General features: G+C 40.0%; 3 protein-coding genes across 3 annotated transcripts; 2 read left to right on the top strand and 1 right to left on the bottom strand.

The window, feature by feature from the left end:
* Nucleotides 1-2,964: 2,964 nt before the first annotated feature.
* On the top strand, nt 2,965-11,518 carry LOC137737848 (mediator of RNA polymerase II transcription subunit 33A-like). Its single transcript, XM_068477417.1, has 12 exons — nt 2,965-3,301; nt 4,522-4,632; nt 4,729-5,076; nt 5,413-5,729; nt 5,834-5,925; nt 6,641-7,001; nt 7,501-7,711; nt 8,272-8,386; nt 8,555-8,716; nt 8,872-9,532; nt 9,867-10,073; nt 10,211-11,518. The coding sequence occupies exons 1-12, from the start codon at nt 3,027-3,029 to the stop codon at nt 11,326-11,328; spliced, it is 3,978 nt and encodes a 1,325-aa protein (XP_068333518.1). The 5' UTR covers nt 2,965-3,026; the 3' UTR covers nt 11,329-11,518.
* Nucleotides 11,519-12,154: 636 nt separating this feature from the next.
* On the top strand, nt 12,155-18,609 carry LOC137736160 (mediator of RNA polymerase II transcription subunit 33A-like). The gene is made up of 12 exons (XM_068475484.1): nt 12,155-12,429; nt 12,821-12,931; nt 13,198-13,545; nt 13,641-13,942; nt 14,012-14,103; nt 14,201-14,561; nt 14,632-14,845; nt 15,769-15,883; nt 15,971-16,132; nt 16,213-16,858; nt 17,104-17,313; nt 17,498-18,609. Exons 1-12 carry the CDS (start codon nt 12,155-12,157, stop codon nt 18,607-18,609), a joined length of 3,948 nt encoding a protein of 1,315 aa, XP_068331585.1.
* A 2-nt stretch (nt 18,610-18,611) lies between these two features.
* On the bottom strand, nt 18,612-24,242 carry LOC137736158 (pentatricopeptide repeat-containing protein At5g19020, mitochondrial-like). Its single transcript, XM_068475483.1, has 2 exons — nt 23,523-24,242; nt 18,612-20,971 (listed from the first exon to the last, which is right to left on the bottom strand). Exons 1-2 carry the CDS (start codon nt 24,191-24,193, stop codon nt 18,802-18,804), a joined length of 2,841 nt encoding a protein of 946 aa, XP_068331584.1. The 5' UTR covers nt 24,194-24,242; the 3' UTR covers nt 18,612-18,801.
* Between the last annotated feature and the right edge of the window lie 842 nt (nt 24,243-25,084).

The following is a 25,084-nucleotide window of genomic DNA, read 5'->3' as shown; positions in this document are numbered from 1 at the left end:
CTACACATAATATTATATTAATTAATAAAAAAATACAATAACAATGAATTCATTTCACGCAAGTAATTCAATCAATAGAAAGCAGGTAAAGTGTCTATATTTGTGTGTGTGAATTTGGCGTCAGCTTGACGTGACCACGGGCACCAAGAGTGGGTACCAACCACCAAAGCTCCACAACCTTTTCCTCCCTTTCATATTATTTTATACTATTACCCAAATTTCCTGGAATTATTTGGTACCCCATGAATTTAGTGAAAAGGTGAAAGTGATGGTTTTTTTAATTTTAAGGTTTTATTCTTTTGCTGGCCTTCTCCGCATTCTTTTTGGTGGTAACTGGCGACCATCTTTTGAGAGAGGGTGGGAGAGAGGGGGAGAGAGAGAGAGAGAGAGAGAGAGAGAGGAGCACAAGTGTATAACTGTGTATGGTCTTTCAAAAAGATTACAACAATGCTTCCTAATTAAAGTTAATTAAGACATAAGAATCGGATTCATGTGAGCTTATCTATATAAAAAAATGAATAACATATTATGCATTGATTCATGCCCCGCCCTGAGAATTTGAAAGCAAGCTTTTAAAGTGGGGTTCTAGAATTCTTTGATTTTCGACTCTTTATATATTGATATGTATAAAAAAGAGTTCGCTAAATACATGAAAAAGTCTATTTTGACATCAAATGTTATTAACAATTAATATCAAAAGAAGAAAAATATAACAAACATTACTTAAATATTACACGTATCGTGTTTTTGGATGCAAATGTACTAATTAAGTTTACATAATCTTTCTTGTGACAAAGTTGATGCAAGATAAGATTTGATCAATTTTAATTTTGAAAAACTTCTTTTTGCAGAGGCAACTGTAACTTGTGTGGTTAACAAAATTGTCACATCCCCGCCCGGGGCGGACCACTTCCCGGGCCCGCTCCACCACCGTAGCACGATATTGTCCGCTTTGGGCCCCGACCACACCCTCACAGTTTTGTTTCTGGGGACTCACACGAGAACTTCCCGATGGGTCCAGGTGACGAAGCCAACACAGCTCGATTCAGGATCCAAGTGGACTTTCTGGGTCGTTGTGTGTCAAAATTCTATAAGCACAGATTCAAATCTGTAAACTTCTTATTAGAACAAACACAAAATTTCTAATATTAATTTCCATATATATATATATATATATATATAACAAAGTTTGTAATATTTCTATAAGCAAATGCAAATATATTTCTTAATGCACACAACGAAGCTATTATCCAATCATTGATCTCTCATTCTATACGATGTGAATTCTTCATAATATTCATAACCGAAAAAACTCTTTCAGCTAAATCAGTTGCAACGAGTAAAATCAACGTCAATGTCACAAACAAGTACACCGTGTTTTCCACACACAATCCCATATCTCTCATGAAGAATTATTTTTGCTAAGATTGTTGTGGGAGGTTGAACCACATTAGTTGAGACTTTTCAAGATTAATGCCCTAAACATCTAAAGCTTAAAGTAGTTGATATATACGATGCCCAAAGGAAGGCATGCAATAACACTATTGCTTACCTACCAAGACATAACATCAACGTGAGTAGGAAGGATTGTGACAACATCAGTGGAAAAAGTGGGGAAAAAGGAGGACCAGCTTCTCCCTTCCCATGCCTAAGCCTCATAAGTCGTAACTAATTTGCTTGGAGCTGGACCAACCCTACTCTCTCTCTCTAGTGGCCTTATCAACCACCTACCACAAACCACTCTGGTTTTTCACCTCATGCATTGGTTATCATTTGTGGGCCAGGGTTGGGCTCACGCATGAGAAATGTCTGCAGCTAAAGTTGAGCGGTTCTGGTGATTGTGGAGTTGGATCCGATTACTTGTACCTGGTAAATCGGTGGGGACACGATTTTGGTTCTAACATTTGTAGGTACTTGATAATCTTAGAGAGAGTGTCTGCACATGACCCGTCTTTGGTCTAACGACATTCAGTTTTTAGTTCGTGAAGAAAGTCTCAAATTCGATTTACGCGAATGTTAAAATAATAATATATTGATAGTGATTTTTATGTTAAATTGTGACTTCTACTGAATGTCCAAATGACACAAGTTTAGTTTTTCTTGCCGAATGGTCAACTAGATAGAAAAGTGAACGCAAAAGAATGCATTTTTGTTTACCATCTTCAATTAATGACAATACAATTAATGACAATAGGCAGGTCATCTCCAATTAAGAGCTGACCAGATGGCTCGTTTTAGCCTTCTGACCCTCTAAGAACCAAAAAAGTTAGAACTTAAATTTAATCAATGGTTTAGTTATTTATAGGGAAAAAAAATAGATTTTTTAAGAATTAAAAAAAAAAGGCCCAAAAAAAAAAAAATTTGAATACAACGACTAGTCAGCTAGCTGTTGGATTCAAAATTTTGTATATGCATTCCTGTCGGTTATATTTGATAGGATTTTTTGAATTTCTGGCCAACCCCAGGCTAGCTAGTTGTCTGCATGCGGCTAGCCCTTTGGCCCCTTCAGATTCCGTGGGACTCACGAGCCCTCTGGCCTAGCCCTCGGTTGGAGACGGTTTTCGGGCTATTTTCGACCCTCTGGCCCTCTGGACCCTTCGGTTGGAGATGACCTCACAATACTCATCATTCTAGTTATTATCGTTAGATGAGTTTAAATTTCAAAATCTGTGATGTGCATATATACAAATTTAAGCGGTGAGCATTACCACCGTAGAATACAAAAAGGATACAACATAATAGAGATGTTAAAGAGAATCTAACGAAACCACAATTCACACAATTAAACATTTCCATTTCTAACGCCAATTTTAGGCAATTTATACACAAAATTTCACAACTTCAAAAATAAAAAACAAAAACAGAGCATAAAACAATGAAACAATTCTCTCCCTTCCTGTCTCACTCATCACAGTCACCTCTCTGCATTTGTTGATCTGCTCTCTCTCTCGCTCTCCTCTCTCTTTCTATACATTCTCACCAACCTACTCCAAATTCCAAAACCATAACCAAAATCTGACTCAGAAATGGAGGGTGCTTTCCGAGGCAGTCTCTGGGGCAGTGTGGTGGAGCTGACCAAAGGGGCACAGCAAAAGGGTAGTGATCCTCTGCTCTGGGTCATACAGTTGTCCTCCAACTTGAACTCCATGGGAGTTTCTTTGCCCTCGGTGGAGCTCGCCAACGTGTTGGTTTCTCACATTTGCTGGGAAAACAACGTGCCCATTGCGTGGAAGTTTCTGGAGAAGGCTCTGATGTTGAAGATTGTGCCCCCCATGCTTGTTCTTGCTCTGCTTTCACAAAGGTTTGTGCTTTCGCTCTCAGACTGTTTGAAGATTTTTGGTTTCTCGGTTTTAGCTTTTTTGGGTGGGTTAGATTTTTGTAATTATTTTTTGAAAGATAATCTACACTAAGTTCATCTTTACGGAAGGAGAATTCGAACTTTGGATTCACGGTGGGAAGCGCTCTGCCCTAGCCAACTTGAGAATTCGAGGTCTGCGGTTTTTTGGATTTTAAATGAGGTTCTTTTTGAGACATTTTTCAGTTGGGATCAGATAAAGGGTGTGAAATGGTTTAAAGGTTTCATCTTTTGTTTAGCCCTCCTGCTGTTTGATTCATTGCTATCTGTGTTTTAATGGGTTTTCTGTGTTTAATGCTTTGTTTTCTGTACTGTTTTGTTTGGTGCTTAGAAAAAGGAGGAAATGAAAGTAATACCAGAATCTTAAATACATTGGTGTTGTTTGGTGAATCGTAGCATATTCTTGAGTTTCAGTTGACTAGGAGGAGAAACTATTGTGTTGCACAAATACTCCTTTTTATTCGCTTAACATTTTTTAAATTTCAGACTTTTCTTTACCATTCCCCCGCATTTTCAAATCGTGAAATGGGTTCACATGTTTGTCCTTGTACTTTATGTTTTTCTTATAAAAGTTGATTCTTCTATAATTTCCATCTCGGTTTTCCCTGTCTCAGTTATCAGTACGATCAATGTTGTTAAGCATTCTTTCTAATGTTTCCTTGAAGCCAAAGAAAAAAAGGATAATGAGTGAGCCAAGTTTTTGTAATGACATTAGTAGGGTGGAGTTTTCATTCCTTAGATGCGTTAAATATACTTTTGGCGTCTTTATTCCTATATTTCTTTCAACCGAGCAAAGAGCGGCTAGACATGTGATCATCCTAATTTAATCTTCATTTGCTTGCGAACTCAATTAAATTCATGGATCAACAATGTGTTACATTGATGAGTGATTGTGGCATTGATAATTACGTATTAAATATTTATTTTGAAGTATCAAGTGGCATGTAGATTACTGATCTTAGGCTGCATTGCTTACCACTGATGTGCTGGTACAGGATTTGGATGGTTGGGTTCTGTTTGTTTCTTTCTCCAGATCTAGTTATGTTCACTTTTTCTTAACTTAGCGTTGTATGGTTTCACTTGTGAGAAACTGCTTGCTCCCTTGCGTTGTAGGAAAGTGGAAACTCTCTTAACGGTCTTACTGTTGTCTATCATTCTTTCTACAGGGTCATTCCAAGTAGACGTTCCCAGCCGGTGGCATATAGACTCTACATGGAACTCCTTAAGAGACACATTTTTACCCTTAAATCTCAGATAAATGGGCCAAATTATCAAATGTAAGCTATCTTTAGTACAGAATATTGTTTGCTTACATTGTACTGACAATGGTGCTTACCTTGTATCTGGAATTTGTACCTATATTCTTCGTACAGAATCATGAAATCGATAGAATCTGTTCTTCATCTTTCCTGGAATTTTGGTTTTCCAGCAAGTGACCCTGGGATTCTTGTGGTTGAGTTTTTATTTTCAATTGTATGGCAATTGGTTGATGCATCATTAGATGATGAAGGATTTCTGAACTGTACCCGCGAAAAGAAGTCCAAATGGGCAATTGAACCTCAAGAAATGGAGATAGATTGTGAGGGTAGTTATTATGTGAAGAGGAGTGAACACAATGAGATACTGCTGGAAGCAAATACTGTCATGGCCATTGAGATAATTGGGCAATTTCTTCAAAATAATGCAACATCAAGAATTCTTGACTTGGCTCGCCGAAACTTGTAAGTTCTTGTCCCTTTAGCAATTGCATCTATATTTCGTCCTAGTTCCCTTTAATTTGTACGACTTTAATATTTAATTTTCTCAAGCATTGGATGGTCTTAGTACTCAAGTTATATCCATATGAAAATTTTTGAATGTTCTTTCAACAGATTTCCTTCTATTTACGTTGGAAATTCATTGTATGCATTGTGGCTTTGTTTTTTTTTTCATTTCATTTGTCAGCAAGTCCGAAAATTAAAGACTAACTTTTCCCTTCACCAGTACCTTGATCATTTCCTTCTTGATCTTTGCCTTCACTGCAAGAGATTGCTTAACATGCTGACCCACTTTTTCAGGCCGGTACATTGGACAAGTTTTACTCAACGATTACAGATGCTTGCATCAAACTCATTAACATTGAGAAATTCGAAAACTCTTACTGCAGAGGCTCTTATAAACTTGACTTCAGATGGTCGCATGGTCTTGCCTCGAGAATGTAAAACAACTTCTTTGCTAAAGTATCATGCAGTGATGGCTTATAGATCTCTCACTTCTGCTGGTCTGTGCCACGGGGCTAGTCGTTCTGCTTTGTGGCTTCCTCTTGATCTTGTATTAGAAGATGCCATGGATGGATATCAGGTTGACGCAACAAGTGCTGTTGAAGTAATTACTGGTAAACACAAATTTTATCCCTTGTTCTTAAAGTAGTATTAAATTAATATTTGTTCTTATGAAACCAGTTCTGTGAGAATGAAAAAGCAAGGTTTTGTTTTGTAGGTTTGGTTAAAACCCTCCGAGCAATAAATAGCACAAGCTGGCATGATACCTTTTTAGGCCTTTGGATAGCAGCTCTTCGTCTTGTACAGAGGGTTCGTTTCTGTTTTGAATAACTTTAAAATTTGTCCTCTTCTGTCTGAATGGTTAGCATATTTCCTGAACAGAATCGTAATACTCCCTATAAACATCCTACTAGCCATATGTCATAGAAATTTAACACGACTGGACCCATATGTCCTATGTCCTAGAAGTTTAAGCAACTTGATTTGGGTACTTCTGTCAACTTTGATTGGGGACTGGCACAATTTCTTACAAAGTTCTAAAACCTTATGAGTTAGACAATCGTGCCGGTTGATTGTCTATTTGGTAACCGTAGTGCTTCAAAGTTGTTGCTCAATGATATAATTTGTTGATTTATTGTAAATGAAAGGAAGAATTTGTTGTATTTTATCTCTGGTCCTAAAAGCTTAAGTTGTTTACTCTCTTAATAAGTGAGTCACAACTATTTTTTTATTAAAAACTTCTCTCACATGCGGATCTCATTTCATCGCTAAAAAGTCCAACCTATGAAATTTAACATAAATTGGGGGGTTCCAGTTGTAGGGATTTTAACACAGAATCTTCTGCAGCTCTGCTATAACACCATTAGAAATGCGTTGGTTTCCCATGTCTTGAAAAACTTAAGCTCTTACTGTTAGGATGCATGCCATCAATTATTTTTTTGGTATACGAGTTGGCACCAGATTTACTTACTGTTTAAATATATTAGTTATGCCTTCTTTTTTATATTTCTTTTATTCCGTGTAGGAAAGGTATCCCATAGAAGGGCCTGTGCCTCGCCTCGACACCCGCTTATGCATGCTATTGAGTATCACAACACTTGTGGTTGCTGATCTGATTGAGGAGGAGGAAATTGCACCAACCAACAAAAATGAATGTGGCTCAATCAATCACTGGAAAGAAAAGGAGGTTCTAGGACTGTGCCGCAATGATTTAGTCTCCAGCCTACAGACACTGGGTGATTATCAGGGTTTGCTGACTCCACCGCAGTCTGTTGTTTCAGCTGCCAATCAGGCTGCTGCAAAAGCAATACTGATCCTTTCAGGTGTCAGTGCTGGGAGCAGATACTTTGAGTGCATCAGTATGAAAGACGTGCCTACCAACTTCTGTGAGTAATATGAACATGCCTATCAACTTCTGTGAGTAATATGGACATGCCTGTCAACTTCTGTGAGTAATATGATCTAGCTCTAATTCAATGTCAATGAGTTGCTTCAACATGAAAGAAGAGTTAGAAGTGGCACAAATTTGAAATAAATGGATGTTTGGAGCATGGTGATGCAGTTCACTAAAATAATCTTCTTTTTCATTTTTCAAATGTCTACTGCTCAACATAAAAACCCTTAGAGCTGTGTCGTGCATTGCTGTGCATGGTTATTGTGGTCTTGTATTCTTTTCCTTATTGAGTTTTCTTTTTTTCTTTCAGCCTTATTTTATTCTCCTATGTTCTTCCTGTTTTGAGGTTTTAGTATAGTTCTTTTTGGTTTGTCTATAATGGTCAGTGCCATAAGCAACTTCAAGTTTGATACCGTATATTGTTTTCTGGAGTCAATGTATACCGGTTACTGTTAGGCATTCTAATCTTAGGTTTATGTATTTGTTTACAGCTGGAAACATGCGTCATTTGATAGTTGAGGCCTGTATTGCTAGAAGTCTACTGGACACTTCTGCATATTCCTGGCCAGGTTATGTTAATGGACGCATCAACCAGTTACCTCATGGCATGCCAACTCAAGGGCTTGATTGGTCGTCATTTATGTTGGGGGCTATGCTTACTCCAGCAATGGCTAATTCTTTGGTTTCCAGTCCTGCTTCAAGGTATACTAGCTTTTAACCTTTTAATTACGTTACATTTAGTAATTCATGTTGTAATTAAATTAGTTCCTTGCTGCTTTTCTGGCTTGAAACCGCTGTTCCTATACTACATGTGTCAAATATAAGTGGATAGGCAGTTTTTTTCTCTCTGGTAACTGTTGATTCCTTAAATTGGATTACCACTTGTGAAGGCCCATCAATAGGTGATTTCTAAGTTCTCGGTTTTTGAGTTCATACATAAATGCACTACTTAGGATGGAGGTTTTACACGGGTTTACATTTGGTTCACAGGAGTTTAAGAATCTAATAATCTAATTGATGTCGTACATGGATACCTTTGGCCACTAGCGTTATGTTTAAGTGGCGGGGTAGTGTGCAAATTATTAAAGGGGAACTCTGTATAGATAGATGACCCCTTAGATTGCCTTTTTAAGCTTCTTTGATGATGGCCTGGTCTTCAGTCACTCCTTTTTCTTTCCTGAAGTCAGGTATATCAGATGCTCTTTTTTGTAAATTTACCCAAAGGTAAAGCTACTGAATTAAGCTCATGGATTTGATGGAAGTTTAGCAGAACTCGAGAAAGTATTTGAGGTTGCAGTCAATGGATCCAACGGTGAGAAGATTTCTGCTGCTACCGTTTTGTGCGGCGCCTCACTAATTAGAGGATGGAATATACAGGTGAAGAAAACAATTTTGTTAAGACTTGATACATATTCTGATTTCTTTGCCCCCAATAGCACAATGCAGTTACTTTTTCGCACTTGCCTGTTTGAATACTAAAAGTTCTTGCCATTTTCTACCAATCACTCAGCTCTCTAATTAACTTATGGTTCACCTGTTATGCAGGAACATACTGCTCATTTTATCATTAGATTACTGTCCCCTCCGGTTCCGGCTGATTATTCTGGGGATGACAGCCATTTAATAGGTTATGCACCGATGCTGAATGTCCTCATTGTTGGAATAGCATCTGTAGACTGCGTTCAGATTTTCTCTTTACATGGCTTGGTATGTATATGTTTTACTTAACTAAATGTGACGGATACAGTATAATCTTGTTAGGGTTTGTCACATCTTAGATTCAGGGATTGAGCACACCCTTGACTTACAGCTAATTACTTACAAGAGCCTCATAAACTACTGTCGTTTAATTTTCTTACCAGGTCCCACAACTTGCATGTTCATTGATGCCGATTTGTGAGGTGTTTGGTTCATGTGTTCCCAATGTCTCCTGGACTCTATCAACAGGGGAAGAAATCTCTGCTCATGCTGTGTTTTCAAATGCATTTACTCTCCTTTTGAAGCTGTGGAGGTTTAATCATCCTCCTCTTGAGCATGGGGTGGGAGATGTACCCACGGTTGCATCCCGACTTACACCTGAGTACCTCCTATCTGTAAGAAACTCTTACCTAGTATCTTCCGGAAGTGCTCACCAGGATCGAAATAAGAGGAGACTCTCTGCTGTTGCAAGTTCGTCATCTCCAGAACCTGTATTTGTGGACTCATTTCCAAAATTAAAAGTTTGGTATAGACAGCATCAAGCTTGTATAGCCTCAACCCTCTCTGGTCTTGTTCACGGAACCCCTGTCCATCAGATTGTTGATGGGCTTCTTAACATGATGTTCACAAAGATTAACAGAGGAAGCCAGTCTTTAACTTCTGTTAATTCTCCAAGTAGTAGTTCTTCGGGACCTGGAAATGAAGACAACTCTCTGAGACCTAAATTACCTGCCTGGGATATCCTGGAAGCTATTCCCTTTGTGGTTGACGCTGCTCTAACGGCCTGTGCTCATGGAAAACTTTCTCCTCGTGAACTTGCTACAGGTTAGCCTTGTGTTCTCATCTCATTTTCTGTTAATGGTTTGTTACTTAAATACAGCGATACCAAGGAAAATGTATGAAATAGTATTTGAATTTAATTTTTCTTAAAACTAAATCCTGAATGTTTGAATGAGTTAATACTAACTGTATCATTGAATTTCATCCAACTGGGTATTTTAGATTTTCTTGAGGTCCTATACATTTGACTTGTAGATGTAATTGAACCAAATTTATATTTTATTTTTATGAATTACTACATGTGGCCGTCAAGTTTAAAGAGAAAAGTCATTATACCCTGGCGAAATAAATAAAATAACTGAAATTTTCTCTATTTCAGGGCTTAAGGATTTAGCAGATTTTCTTCCTGCATCTTTGGCAACCATTGTGAGCTACTTTTCCGCTGAAGTAACTCGGGGTATTTGGAAACCAGTTTTTATGAATGGAACAGATTGGCCCAGTCCGGCTGTGAATCTATCCTATGTTGAGGAACAGATTAAGAAAATCCTAGCTGCTACTGGTGTTCATGTCCCTAGCCTTGCTGCAGGTTTTCCCCTATCACGAACTTGTAACGAGAAGGAATATAAAGCTATTACATGTTTTGGGACAGATTTTCTTTTCTTTCCATTTTCCCCATATTGTTTCGTCACCTCTAGTATTTTGACTGACACTTAACTATTACAGGTGGAAGCTCTCCAGCTATACTTCCACTGCCCCTAGCTGCCTTCGTGAGTCTTACTATTACTTACAAGATTGACCGAGCATCAGAACGCTTCCTCAGTTTGGCTGGCCCCACCTTGGAGTGCCTTGCAGCTGGTTGCCCATGGCCTTGTATGCCAATTGTCGCGTCTCTTTGGACTCAAAAGGCCAAGCGATGGAGTGACTTCCTTGTCTTTTCTGCATCTCGGACTGTTTTCCTCCAGAACAGTGATTCAATGGTTCAGCTTCTTAAAAGCTGCTTTACTGCCACACTTGGCCTGAATGCCACTCCTATCTCGAGTAATGGTGGTGTTGGAGCACTTCTTGGTCATGGATTTGGTTCCCATTTCTGTGGTGGGATTTCCCCCGTTGCACCAGGGATTCTTTACCTACGTGTGTACCGATCAATTACAGATATAGTCTTCATGACAGAAGAGATTGTTACTATCTTGATGCATTCTGTAAGAGAGATAGCATGCAGTGCTCGTCCTAAAGAGAGATTAGAGAAGTCGAAGACAACAAGAAACCCAATGAGATATCAACAGGTTTCACTTGATGGAGCAATGTCTCGGGTGAAACAAGCAGCTTCACTCGGGGCATCTTTAGTATGGTTAACAGGAGGCTTGTGTCTGGTTCAGTCATTGATCACAGAAACCTTGCCTTCTTGGTTTATATCTATGCATGGCTCCGAGCAGGAACAAGGGTCAGAAGGAATGGTTCCCATGCTTTGTGGCTATGCGCTTGCATACTTCGTGGTGCTCTGTGGAGCTTTTGCTTGGGGCATTGACTCCTCATCATCAGCATCAAAACGACGTCCTAAAATCCTACATATCCACATGGAGTTTCTTGCAAGTGCACTTGATGGGAATATATCACTTGGTTGTGATTCAGCAACATGGCGTGCCTATGTGTCTGGTTTCGTAACCCTCATGATCGGTTGCACACCAAATTGGGTGCTCGAGGTGGATGTAGACGTGTTAAAGAGACTCAGTAATGGTCTGAGGCAGTGGAACGAGGAAGAGCTTGCTCTGGCCTTGCTGGGGATCGGAGGTGTTGGCACAATGGGAGCGGCCGCTGAACTCATAGTCGAAAATGAGATGTAAAGTACATTCCCTCAATGCAGGTTTAAGGTTTTAGGAGGTCAGATGTAAATGTACAAAATGGTTGTAGATTAGATTTATCGTCGGAAACATCTGCAGCATTTTGTAGCAAAAAGTTACGTAGTTTTGTTCCCTGAAAAATTAGAGAGCGAAGTGCTTGTTTACACCGTCCATCTTCGTGCAAATTCTAATTTCTTTCTTTTCTCAAACAGTCCATCGGATCCGTTCATAGTACGTAGGATCTAACTGTATTAGAAAGTTTGTAGCAAATTTGTAGGTTTTGTGCACCTAATTAGAGTTATTCTTTCAAATTTTTTTATTTTTTTTATAATATATTTCATATTCTTTTGTGCAATAAATTATGAATACCTAACCTTTTAAACCCAATACGAGTCGTATAATCCGATTAAAGTACATATGTCTATTCTTAATACATCATTGACAATGTGTTGATAACGTTCTAAATTTGTAATCAATAAAATATACCGACATGTTAAATGATGCGCATAACATTTTAGTTATCCCTAGAGAGAAGAAAAATGAATCAGCATAACTCAGTTTAATGATCTCTACAAAATTGTTCTAAATTCCCGACTTTTTCCCTCAACGATATAGAATCCAAGTGGCAATTTTACGGCCAGTTTGACTTTCTCCATGTTTGACCGCTTCAGTTTCAAGACCAAAAAAACACACATGCACATCATGCAGAGTCACAGAATGTGGAGCAAATCCAAAAGACAATCCCTCAACATTCTTCTGATTCTCCACCACCCGAAATATCTCTGTGTCGCCGGAAACAACCCGAAACACTGGCCATTGTGATCGAGAAATGGCGGATCCCGAACCGAGCAGCCTCTGGGATGTTGTGATAATGCAGACCAAGGAGGCTCAAGAAAAGGGTAGTGATCCTCTTCTTTGGTCGATTGAAGTCTCGTCGAATTTGGCCTCTGCCGGGGTGTCCCTGCCATCTATAGAGCTCGCCGACGTTTTGGTTTCGCATATTTGTTGGGAAAACAACGTGCCGATTATGTGGAAGTTTCTCGAGAAGGCCTTGGTTTTCAACATGGTGCCCTCCATGCTTGTTCTTGCTTTGCTTTCTTCCAGGTCCCTGTTTCTGTTTTGATTTAAGGATTGAATGGTCAATATATCAAAACATAATGACATGATATTGGCACATTATCGACAATATCAATACAAATCCATCCTTAAACAATATACATTATGCACAAAGAATTCTCGTAAGATTAGACTTTGTAGTTGTACTTTGTTGAATGAAAACTGTTCATGTGTTGTACTTTCATGTACAAATAAAACCCATGTTCCACCCTATTTGATATCATTGTGATAGCATGTCAGCAATAAAACGTATTGATATGATGTTGATAAATTATCAACAATATCGATACAAATTCGTTATTTATAAAGGATTGACATTCTGCATAGAGAATTCCAGTAACGTAAATAAACTCTATAGTTGCTTCTTTGATTTCCATAGGGTTATTCCGAATCGACGTGTCCAGCCAATAGCATATAGGCTTTACATGGAGCTCCTCAAGAGACATGCCTTTTCCCTCAGATCTCAAATTAAAGGGCCTAGTTATCAACAGTGAGTTTCTAATTTCATCACTTGTATTGATGAAAAAAAAAGCCGTTTACATTGTCTTAAAAAAAAACTGACTGAAAGCCTGTTTGGGAGTGATTCTGGAAGTGACAAAAGCACTTCTCATGTGCTACTATCATAAATGATTCTAGCCCTCCCAAAATCAGTTCCAAACGGGCACTTAGTGTATAATGTAAATGTTTTTTATGCAATTTTGTTGTACCCTATTTTTTTTTGGGCATTGCAATATATAACTTATCTTCTCCATACAGGGTTATGATATCAATAGATACTATTCTTAATTTGTCCCAGACATTTGGGTTGCAAACAACCGAAGCTGGGACTACTGTGGTTGCGTTCATCTTCTCAACCGTGTGGCAGTTGCTGGATTCATCGTTAGACGATGAGGGGTTACTGGAACTTGCTCCGGGAAAGAAGTCCATATGGCCAACTAAACCCCAAGACATGGACATAGACGGTCTCGAAAATCATCATGAGGAGCGGAATGAACAATATGAGAGATTGCAGAGTCGTAACACTGTGATGGCCATTGAGTTAATCGCTGAGTTTCTGCAAAATGTATTGACTTCCAAGGTTCTTAACTTGGCGAAACGAAACATGTATGTTTCCTAACAATGGAAGTAATCGTTTTACCCCCAGGCAAGGTTTTTAGTATGGGAGATTAATGCTTGATAATTTTCTGCCACATTCTCAGGCTTCAACACTGGGAAGCTTTTGTTAAGCGGATGAAACTGCTTGCCGAAAAATCATTGGCGTTGAAAAATACCAAACTTACTAGTCCTGAGGAACTTCTGAAGTTGGCTTCAAACATTTGCATGAGCTCGCAAAAATCCAAATTGCGCTCGGTGCATAAGTGCCATTCGATTATGGATTCTTCGGATGGAATATGCCATGGAACCGGTCGCTCAACCATATGGCTTCCCCTTGATCTGGTGCTAGAAGATGCCCTAAATGCTACACAGATCAATGCCACAAGTTCCATTGAGGTTATCACCGGTAAGCAGATCACTTCTTATATCGACCGTTAGCAATGTCGGAGGCTATAATATTTTCTTTCTTGCTCAGGTTTGATGAAGGTCCTTCAAGCCGTAAACTGTGCAACTTGGCATGACACCTTCTTAGGCCTATGGATTGCAGCACTTCGTCTAGTCCAAAGGGTTCGATATTGTTAAACTTCTGTTGTTTCCTTGGAACACAAGTTAATCATACCTTATCAGTTTGGGCAATCGCGTTAATTGCTTCTCCTTTTTTCAGGAAAGGGAGCCTCTTGAGTCCCCTTTTCCTCACTTAGAGTCCCGCTTATGCATGTTGCTCTCTATCACCACTCTTGTGGTTGCTGGCCTTATCGAAGAAGATGAAAGCGCGAAGGTGGACACGACAGAATACAGCTTCGCCAATCACTCGAGAAAACAAAAGGTGACAGGGAAGTCGCGCGATGATTTAGTTTCCAGCTTACAAATGCTGGGAAATTTCATAGGACTGCTGGCTCCCCCTCGTTCTGTTGTTTCTGCAGCAAACCGGGCTGCTGCGAAAGCAATGATCTTCATCTCAGGGACGAGGGTTGAAAGTGCACCATTGGATTTCATCAGCACGAACGACAGCTCGACAGATTGCTGTAAGAAAAACCGGAGTTACAGATTCAGATTATAAATGCAATTCTCTCTAAATCCATGTTCTTGTTTCAGCAGGAAACATGCGACATCTGATAGTTGAGGCTTGCATAGCAAGAAATCTAATAGACACGTCGGCATATTTCTGGCCGGGCTATGTGAAAGGAGGCATCAATGAAATGCCTTCTAATATACCAACTGATAAAGTTCCTGGGTGGTCCTCACTGATGCAGGGGGCAGAACTTACTCCATTGTTGACAAAGGAATTGGTTTCAATTCCTGCACCAAGGTATATACAAGCATTTATCTTTTGGCAATGCTTTATAAGAAACACTTCTACTCATAAGTGCATTCATTGAAAAAGTGCTTTTATTAGGACATTGAAAGTTAATAAAAATCCAAGGGCTTCTTGAAAAAACACTTGAAAGAATGTGCTTCTCTATGAAGCTTTTTCACATGACACCACTTTTTCAGCCAATTGTAGTCAAAGTGTTTTTGGTCATCTAAAACCACTCTAAGCCATTCTAAAAATTGAGATGATTTCTGCACTCTCATTTTTTCGTTCTGCACACCTCTATTTATTTTTGTCTCTTGATTCTCTTTGATTTATTCAATTCAAAGACTGTAAATAAACATGGGTGTGATGTGTGTGTAGGGAAAGAAAACGGTTGTGCGAGAATCATTTCCTCTCAAAACACTTCCAAACAAGCCCAAAACTAACTAACCATTTGATAATCATTTCGTTTTCACTTTTCACTTTTTGAAAATTGAAATCTTGTTTAGTAACTATTTTTAGTTTTCAGAAAAATGAAACTGAAAATTACTTTCTAGAGTTTTTACTTTTTGGTTTTCAGTTTTTATACTTTTGATAACTAAAAACTAAAAGTAGTTGGCAAACAAGATTTCAGTTAAAAGAAAAAAAGTAAAAATTGAAAACGAAATGATTATCAAACCATCCCCAAATTGTCTTTTCTTTTGCGGGAGTTTATTTAAAAACATTTGTATTTCTGTCTTAGTCACACCATCAATTTCAATATGATCACTCATGTTAATGTTGGTTCAACGGCACCAATCTTCACATTATAAGTTCAAATCTCGTGTAAAACAGTTAATAAAAACAATATATGTTATCCCACATGATGTGCTCCTTTTTGTGCAAACCCCTACGCCTTTGGTAAGCAATTGAATGTAAGATCATGGTTTTGGTGGAAGTTTAACAGAACTGGAGAAAATACATGAGATAGCCATCAACGGATCAGATTCTGAGAAAATATCAGCAGTTACCATTCTTTGTGGGGCCTCCCTGAATCAGGGTTGGAATATACAAGTAAATTACATTCTCGTCCTTTACCTTCTCTCTTTCAATCTTCAGATCTTCTCCATCATCATGCATTAAGGTCCGCATTTCATGCAGGAACACACTGCCCATTTTATTATTAGGTTGTTGTCTCCTCCATGTCCTGCAAATTATTCCGGCAGCGGCAGCCATCTGATCGGTTATGCTCCGTTTCTGAATGCCCTTGTTGTCGGGATATCGTCCATCGACTGCATCAAGATTTTCTCACTACTTGGGATGGTACTTTTACTTTCATTAACCTAAATGATGTTATTTAGGCGAAAATTGATGTCGTTCGGTTTTGGTAATGCTGTTGCCAGGTTCCACAACTAGCATGCTCAGTGATGGCGATCTGTGAGATTTTTGGGTCATGTGTACCTAATGAAACTTGGAGTAGCACAGCAGGGACAGAAACCTCTGCTCATGCTGTGTTTTCTAATGGATTCACTCTTATTTTGAAACTGTGGAGGTTTAATCATTGCTTTTCAGACCAACTAGGATACGTTCCAACTGTTCAACCCAACCTTACTCCCGAATACTTTCTGTTAGTACGAAACTCCCACCTAGTATCCTCTGAAAAGGTCCGCCAGGATCCTGAGAAAAGGAGACTTGCAGCAGTTTCAAGCTCATCATCTGCACACCCCATCTTCATTGATTCATTCCCGAAATTAAAAGCCTGGTACATGCAGCATAATGCTTGCATAGCTTCCACCCTCCCTGGACTCGCCCATGGAAACCCCGTTCATCGCCATGTTGATGAGCTTTTAAACATGATGTTCAAAGACAAAGAACAAGGAAGAGATTCTAATGCTTCTGTTAGTGGTAGTCCGTCTAAAGAAGCAGATGAACATACTTATTTAAGAAACTCTGCAGCTTGGGATATTCTGGCAGCTGTTCCGTTTGTAGCCGATGCTGCTTTAACAGCTTGTAACCATGGGAGACTCACTCCCCGAAAACTGGCTACAGGTGAGTAAAGTACCCGTTTATAATTACCTATAATTGGATTCATCTTCAATGAAAGGAACCTACTCAAAAGTAGTCTTAAGTATCTCTTTTTGTGTGTGTGTGCGCGCGCTAGCATTATCTGCTGTCTAGGAAACCTAAGAGGCAAACTGTACTTCAGAACCGATCTGACGTGTTTTTGAAGTCACTGCAATTACTTGGCCTTACATATGTGTACTACTAAAATCCTAGATGCTCTGTTGTCTTAGGGCTTAAAGTCTTGGTTGACTTTCTTCCTGCATCTTTGGGAACCATTGTGAGCTACTTATCAGCTGAAATACGAAGGGGTGTTTGGAAACCAGCTTATATGAACGGAACAGATTGGCCCTGTCCTGATGCAAATCTGCCAAATATTGTGGAGAAGATTAAAATAATTGTAGCTGCCACTTCTGTTGACGTCCCAAGCACTGCTCCTTCAGGTTTCTTATTTTTCAACATTACGTAAATGTATGTGATGAATATTGTGATTCATGAACAAAATTCTCTAATAGGGGCATAAACTAGAGACATTTTTCTCAATTGTTGGATATATATGGTTAAGATATGTAACATGCAGACACCGTACATATTTCTAACATAGATACCGGTTTGTTGTCACAGAAGGAAACTGTCAAGCTACATTACCGTTGCCACTGGCTGCCTTAGTAAGCCTTACTATAACGTATAAAACTGACAGAGATTCAAAAAGATACCTCGATTTATGCACCGTGGCCATGGCCTCCATTGCAGCTGGTTGCCCCTGGCCCTGCATGCCAATTGTTTTTTCACTCTGGACCCAGAAAGCAAAGCGTTGGGGCAACCACTTTGTCTTCTCTGCATCTCGTGCTGTCTTCCTCCAACACCCCAATGCTCTGATCCAGGTTCTTAAGAGCTGCTTCACTGCAACACTTGGCTTGGATTCCTCTCCTCTCTCATACAACGGAGGTATTGGAGCTCTTCTTGCCCATGGAATTGGATCTCAAATCCATGGAAGGGTTTCTCCTGTTGCCCCTGGGATCCTCTATCTACATGTTTATCCATATTTATCGGACATTGTCTTCTTGAATAAAGAGATTGTTTCCCTCATGATGTATTCTGTGAGAGAGATAACAGGAAGACAGGTTCCTACCGAGAGATGCAAGAGACTGAAGGCAGCAAAGAATGCAATGATAAAAGGACAATATCACATGGCTTCAAACCTCACTCGGGGTAAACTTATGGCTTCACTTGCGGCTTCTTTAGTATGGTTATCTGGAGGCTTAGATCTGGTTCAGTCATTGTTTAAAGAATTTCTGCCTTCATGGTTTGTATCTATCCACAGTTTCAGACAAGATGGAGAATCAAACGGAGATGCATGGTTAAGGGGTTATGTGCTTGCTTACTTTGCATCACTGTGTGGAGGCTTTGTATGGGGTATTGACTCATCATCCTGGGGATCCAAGCGGCGTCCAAAGATTCTTGGAACCCACATGGAATTTCTTGCAAGTGCACTAGATGGTCAGATATCTCTTGGCTGTGACCAGATCACCTGGCGCGCGTATGTCTTGGGATTCATTAGCCTCATGGTGGTTTGCATGCCGACTTGGATGCTGGACGTTGATGTAGATGCCTTGAAGAGAATCAGTAAGCGGCTGAGACAGTGGAATGAGGAGGAGCTTGCTCTAGATTTGCTGGGGATTGGTGGTGTTGATTTCATGGGTGCAGCTGCAGAAATGATAATTGAAAGCGAGCCGTAATTTATTGTTTTCCGTTTACCTTTATTCTTCCCTTCTGAAATTCAGCTTGAAAATTGTAGTTACATTTGAATGTCAAATTATTCCAATTCTTTATGGTACAAGTTGAAAGCTTTCTCTCCAGAATGATTGTATAGCAGCCCACATCTTCAAATTGACGGAAACTTTGAATATTTTAAAACCCCAGCACCCTTATCATACAACATCACTGTGCCCCGGTGATCTCTCCAGTTTTAGGCTCTGCATTGCTCGCCGCTCTGAAAAGGCTTTTTCCCACTTCCCTGCATCTGCATATAAATTGGATAGGAGAACTCTAACTGGGCCATGACATGGTTGCAACCTTGTCAAACTCTCTGCAGCCATTTCTCCTATTTCCAGATTCCCATGTGTTCTACATGCCGCCAATAGCGTGCCCCATATGACTACATCAGCCTTCATGGGCATGCTCCTTATCATTTTCTCAGCATCTCCTACTCGGCCAGCTCTTCCAAGGAGATCCACCATACAACCATAATGCTTGATATTTGGTTCTACGTTGTAAACATTTTTCATGCTCTTAAAGTACCTCTCCCCAGCCTCCACGAAGCCAGCATGGCAACATGCACTTAGGACGCCGATGAATGTGATTGAATTGAGTTTGATATTACGCTTTTGCAAGTCTGAAAATATTTCAAGGGATAACTTTGCATGTCCGTGCATGGCCAACCCACATACGATGGCATTCCATGGTGAGATTGTTGAGGTTTTATCTCGGATTTGATAGAACACCTCTAAGGCGGTATTGATACTCCCACACTTGGCATACATATCAATGAGTGCTGCACTTAGATTGTCATTGAGATGAATGGAGTTTTCAATTATGTATTCATGTGCCCATCTTGCCTCTTCCAATGTGCCTAATGTAGCAATTCCAGATAACACACTCACCATCGTAATTTCATTCGGTTGGATCCCAGTAGCTACCATTCTTTGAAGGAGTTCTAGAGCTAATTCAGGTTGATCACTCTGTGCATAACCAGAAATCATGGAACTCCATGAAAAAACATCTTTTTCAGGCATCTCATTAAACAAGGAAATTGCCTGGTTGATCATTCCATTTCTTATGTATCCTGCAATCAGGGCATTCCAAGATGCAACATGCTCCTTGATGCCCCTTCGAAACTGACGACGAGCAAGGTTCATGTCGCCACAGCCTGCATAAAAATTGATGATTGTTGCCTGTATAAAATCATAGCAGTCAAAACCTTCCTTTACAATTGTCCCATGAAGTTGCTGACCTTCATGTACCACCTCAGAGCGCCCACAAGCTGAAATCAAATCTACAAGCATAACATCATTCGGCCCTAGCCCAGTACGCAGCATGGCCCGATACATCATCAAAGCTTCACTCAACCACTCCACTTGCACATACCCGTCAATCATTGTACCCCATGAGACCACATCCTTTGCATGAATATTGTCAAACAACTCTCTAGCCAAATCGATAAGCCCAGCTTTTGCATACCCATTCAACATGACATTCCACGAAACTATATTCCTCTCAGGCATTTCACTAAACAAACTTCTCGCATCGCATACACTCGAACAACCCCAATACATGTGCAGCAAATTCGTAGAGACGAGAACAAACCCCTCAAGCTGCAACTTAATCACCAGAGCATGAAGCATTCGACTATTCCAAATACCGCCCAAATGCGAGTAAGTTGAGATCACAGTCGCCATTGTCACCTCATTCGCGATCACCCCCGCTGACCTCATATCCCTGAAAACCTCAGCGGCTTCGGTCCAACACTGATTCTGGGCAAGACCCATTATCATAGTAGTATATGAGACACATCCCTTCTCAGGCATTTTCTCAAACACCTGGCGTGCACTCTCCAAACGACCAGATTTCACATAGCCGGCAACCATAATATTACAAGACACCGGGTCCAACTTAGAGCAAGAATCGAACAGCGACTCGGCGTCGGCAACGAAGCCGCATTTGGCGTACGTGTTAATCAAGCTGTTCTTGATAAAATTGTTGGAGTCCAGTCCTGACTTCAGAACAAGGGAGTGGATTTGCTGGCCTTGGAAGGAGGCCGCGAGGGAAGAGCAGGACTTTAAAGCTGAAACCAATGCGAGCTCGTAGTCGGTTTGGGTTTGGTTGATTCTGCCGGTGAAGAAGGTACGGAGATTGTCCTCTGGGTTTTGGGTGGCGGCGGCGGCGGTAGAGAGCCATTTGAGACATGAAACGCGAAGGACTGGAAGTCCAGGGAACGATTTCGGTCTCTGAGATTGGAGCATCTGACGAGAGCATGAGACGTGTTGAGACTTGAGAGGGTAAATATAAAATGAAAGCAAAAACAATCGAAAAAGGTAGTGACTTTAGACCCAAGCTAACTTTAAATAGTTCACCCATAAAGCGGAACAACCATACACATACTGCGGAACAACCATACACATACTGAGTCAGCAATAATTTGATATTAATCTCGTGATTTATAAACAACTAAGTGATATTTTGTTTTACCATACATGTCTTACAACACGGGTGAATTGATACAACATGTCGTCATGTTGCAGTCAAATTGGACAATTCATCAATTTTGAGAACAAAGGCCTTCATCCATATATCCATAGCGGTCCATTAATTCCCCCATTTGGTAGAGGTAATATAGCTTTGCAAACAAAATATCCAATCGACAATTGCTATATTTATTCTCATTCAATTCGTTATGCCCTTCCGAGGGGCAACCGCTCGAGAAAAGGTGGTTTCAGAAATAAAAGTGCACCGCCGGAGTATATGACTAATGTAAAAGAATTGTTTTGATTGAGAGTGAAGTCCAGAATACAAGGAATAAAAAACGAACATCTATAATTTAACAGGTAATCGAACATGTAAGGGGAACTCCGGTGGCCAAAAGCATCCTGAACAATCAGCGATGATCTCCTCCATTAAAAGCCATACCGGCCAGAGCCCTGCAAGACCAAAGAGACTTAGATAAATAATCGTCCTCAACCGTATACAATGCAGATGCAGCAGTAGATACTAGATAGCTTGCATAGTTGCAAGTAATTGCTCAATGCCACTTTCAGGGTTTAACAGAGTCATACAATCGTTACGACACAAAACTTGCCAGCCTACAAAACAATAAGTTAAGCTGCAAAGTACATAATAGTTCACCCAATAATGTACATTTGAAACCTACCGAGGGCATTGTCTTCTAACAAGGTAAGACAAGCTGCAAATAACTAAAGCCATATCAAGATACACATTTTCTTTTCTTTTTCTATTTATAAGAAATACGTTCCATAGCAAAACTTAAAACCAAATCAGCAGAGGAATATGTAACTGCCAGATCTATCTGAACCAGAAATGCAGCCCAAAAGGGATGATGTTAAACCGGACCAATCCTGAATGAGGACAGAGTGAAACCCTAGGTACGGTGCTAAAATTACTGGGTATATGCCCCACCCCAGCATCATTATAGTATCCTATCAGTTTATGTCGAGGACTCAAGTTTGTGCGTATACTTACTTTGTGAAGAAGAAAAGTCATATCAAATCATGATCTATTCCACATTGTCAACCATGGTTACACTTTTCAGTAACCATTCTCAGTTACTCGTGAAATAATCATTCATGACCTACACCACAAATTATACCGTAGCATTCATGCGTTTAGTACTTCAGATTATACTCACTGCTACCATTGTATTGATGTTCATCCAGCCGCTTTTCATATTCTGATTAAAAGATTTCCACAGAAATCCTATAGTAATCTATCATGTATACCATTGAGGTTGATGTCTAGGTTATGAAACTTAGAGACCCTTAACTTTTTTACCTCAAAAACTATGGACCCAAACAAATTCTCTCCCTAATACTTCTGGAGTAGATGTGTAAAATGGGCCATCATTAAAATCCGGCCATCTATGCTTCCTTTGGTACTTGGGAACAACATAATTGTGCCGTACTCATGCATCATATTAGTGTGGTGCCTTAATCGTGCCATATTTTTCTACACTTGTCCAGGGCCTCATCAGCTGGATTGTTTCAGTTATTTATTATAGTTCTTGTTCTTTACTTTGTTAGGGCTTTATCGTGTCAATTTTTTTGAAACAGGCCGTGTCCATACCATACTCGTACTAGCCCAGCCTGCTTATCTCTATTAAGGAGTACTCTCCCATATGATTAACAAATGTACATGCTATTTACACAGATCAATCTGAACCCAATCATAAGTCTCTTGGAACACTATCTAAGAATGTTGTCCAACTGACAACATATACACAGGTATTACCATTAAATTCCATATTACTCAGGCTCCACTGAGCAAACAAAACATTATTCTAGCCTACATTGTTCAAAAATGCCAGATGCAATACGGCACAGCTACCTAACAGATCTAACCACGGATACAAAATGAAAGGACACATTACGCGGACATAATTTTTTAGGTGGGTGGGCAAACGAAGAAAGGTCAAACCAAAAGAAAATTTTTAATTTTCAACACAAAGGGGTCTCCCTTACCAAAAGCCTAGGTGCCTACCTTCTACAATATGCCATCACCTATACTTCTACTCTTCCAGACGGATCATCTGATTGCTTAAAGAGTTTATGTACGAGATCTCAATCTCGGACTCAAATCCAAGTCTAATGGAAGTTCATGTGATCTAAGCTCTACCTCTTCAGCCTTTAGCAATTCAAATTATTCAATAAACCTTCCAGTACCCAGCAACAATTACTCGAAAATTTTCGTAAAATTAAGCAACCCCATTGAAGTCCAATTGTTCAATTCATAGCATCCAATAAGTTGCTCATAAAATTGAAACTTACCCAGATCCATACAAACAACATTTAGTCAATGCAATTAACTTCCATCTAATCAAGTAATCAAGAAAATGCAGGCAAGAAAGGAGAAAGAAACTCACTTCTTATGCCGACGCTTTCTCTTGGGACCCCAGCCTTCGAGCTTGGCCACCGGGCATCCGCATCGAGCCCGAAACAGCAGAACGGCACGGCCATTGGTCGGCGCCATCCGCCTCAGCTCAGTCCTGAGACACTCGTAATCGGGATTGCCCTCGCTGCCGCCCTTCCACGGCAGCCTATCGATATCTTTAGACCCGGACTTGACACACTCCTCCGATTGCAATTGCAAATCGAATTCCATAGCCTTCTTCAAGCCCTTGCACCCAGGCCTATCGCACTTCTTCGATCTAATGCCGCAGCAGAACTCGACTACGAACAGCGCGGCGGCGAAGAAGGCGACGAAGCCGACGACGTAGGGGACGGGAATGTGGTGGAGGAGGAGGTGGAGGTTGGAGTGAGAGACGAGAAGCGAGAGGGAGTTGAAGATGTAGGAGAAGTAGGAGGTGATGAGGAAGGTCCCGGAGAAGAGGACGAGGATGAGGATAAGGAGGTCGAGGGTCGCCGAGGGCGAGTGCTTGCAGAGGAGGGTGCAATTAGGGTTTGAGTTAGAGTTAGGTTTTGAGGATTTGGGTTTGGGGGCTGGGGAGAAGGAGGAGGATGACGTGGCGGCGGCTGAGAAGGAGGAGGATGAGGAGGGCATGATGGTGGTGGTGGCGAACAGAAAATGGCGCATGTTTGAGAAACACGGAGGACCGGGGTTTCCGTAATTTTCCAAATTTATTTATTTAATATTTATTTAATTTTATAAATAATATTTATTTATTTTGGAAGCATTAATGGAGGTGATGGGGGAGAAGAAGGCTTGATGGTGAAGGAGAGATCAGTCCGCCCACGCGCCTCCTGGAGCGAGTATCGCGTGAAATGATTCCTACTTTTTTATAATTAATTTCCTAAGTATCAATCCGGGGTAATTGGTTTAAATTTTTTGTTTAAAGCAAGAGTTTATGGAATGCTTACCTAATTAAAACAAGACAAGTTACGAATCATGGATGTTAAATGATTGACAAATCTTTCTAACATGTTTGCTTAACTGAAATGAAAAGAAAAAAGAAATCAAAGAATTTACGAGAAGTAAGAAAAAATAATCAAATCCAATGATTCTCTCTAGTTTAAGCAAGAGAAGCTCAACTCTAGTAAAAACCAAAACCATAACAAAAAAAGCGGGAGTAGGTTGTGATAGTGTTTGACCTATATTACGTCATCCATCCGTATAATCAATATCGTTAAATAGACAGAATTTTAAATCGTTGAATGGTTCTAGAATTCAAGAGATTTTTCTGGACATTACTATTGATTCTAATCGAAGTAGTTTTCATGTTTGATAAGGTTGCAGTGCCTTGAATACTACCCTTTGGTTTTTTCCTCTTGAACTCTAAGGCACATGTTGGATTTTATGCAAAAGTTGGTGATTCGATAAGGATAGTTTGAATAAAGGGTTAAAGGTTGTAAGTACACTGCATGTGGGATAAGACTCGAAATGACTGGTCCGGAGAGAGCGTTCTGTGCGAATTACATGGGATTAGCACGTACTGGTGAGAGTTGGATTAGCATGCAGAAATTTGCA

Source organism: Pyrus communis, chromosome 6, assembly GCF_963583255.1.
Source record: "Pyrus communis chromosome 6, drPyrComm1.1, whole genome shotgun sequence".
Lineage (NCBI taxonomy): Eukaryota > Viridiplantae > Streptophyta > Magnoliopsida > Rosales > Rosaceae > Pyrus > Pyrus communis.
This window is presented reverse-complemented; position numbering and strand designations above follow the sequence as displayed.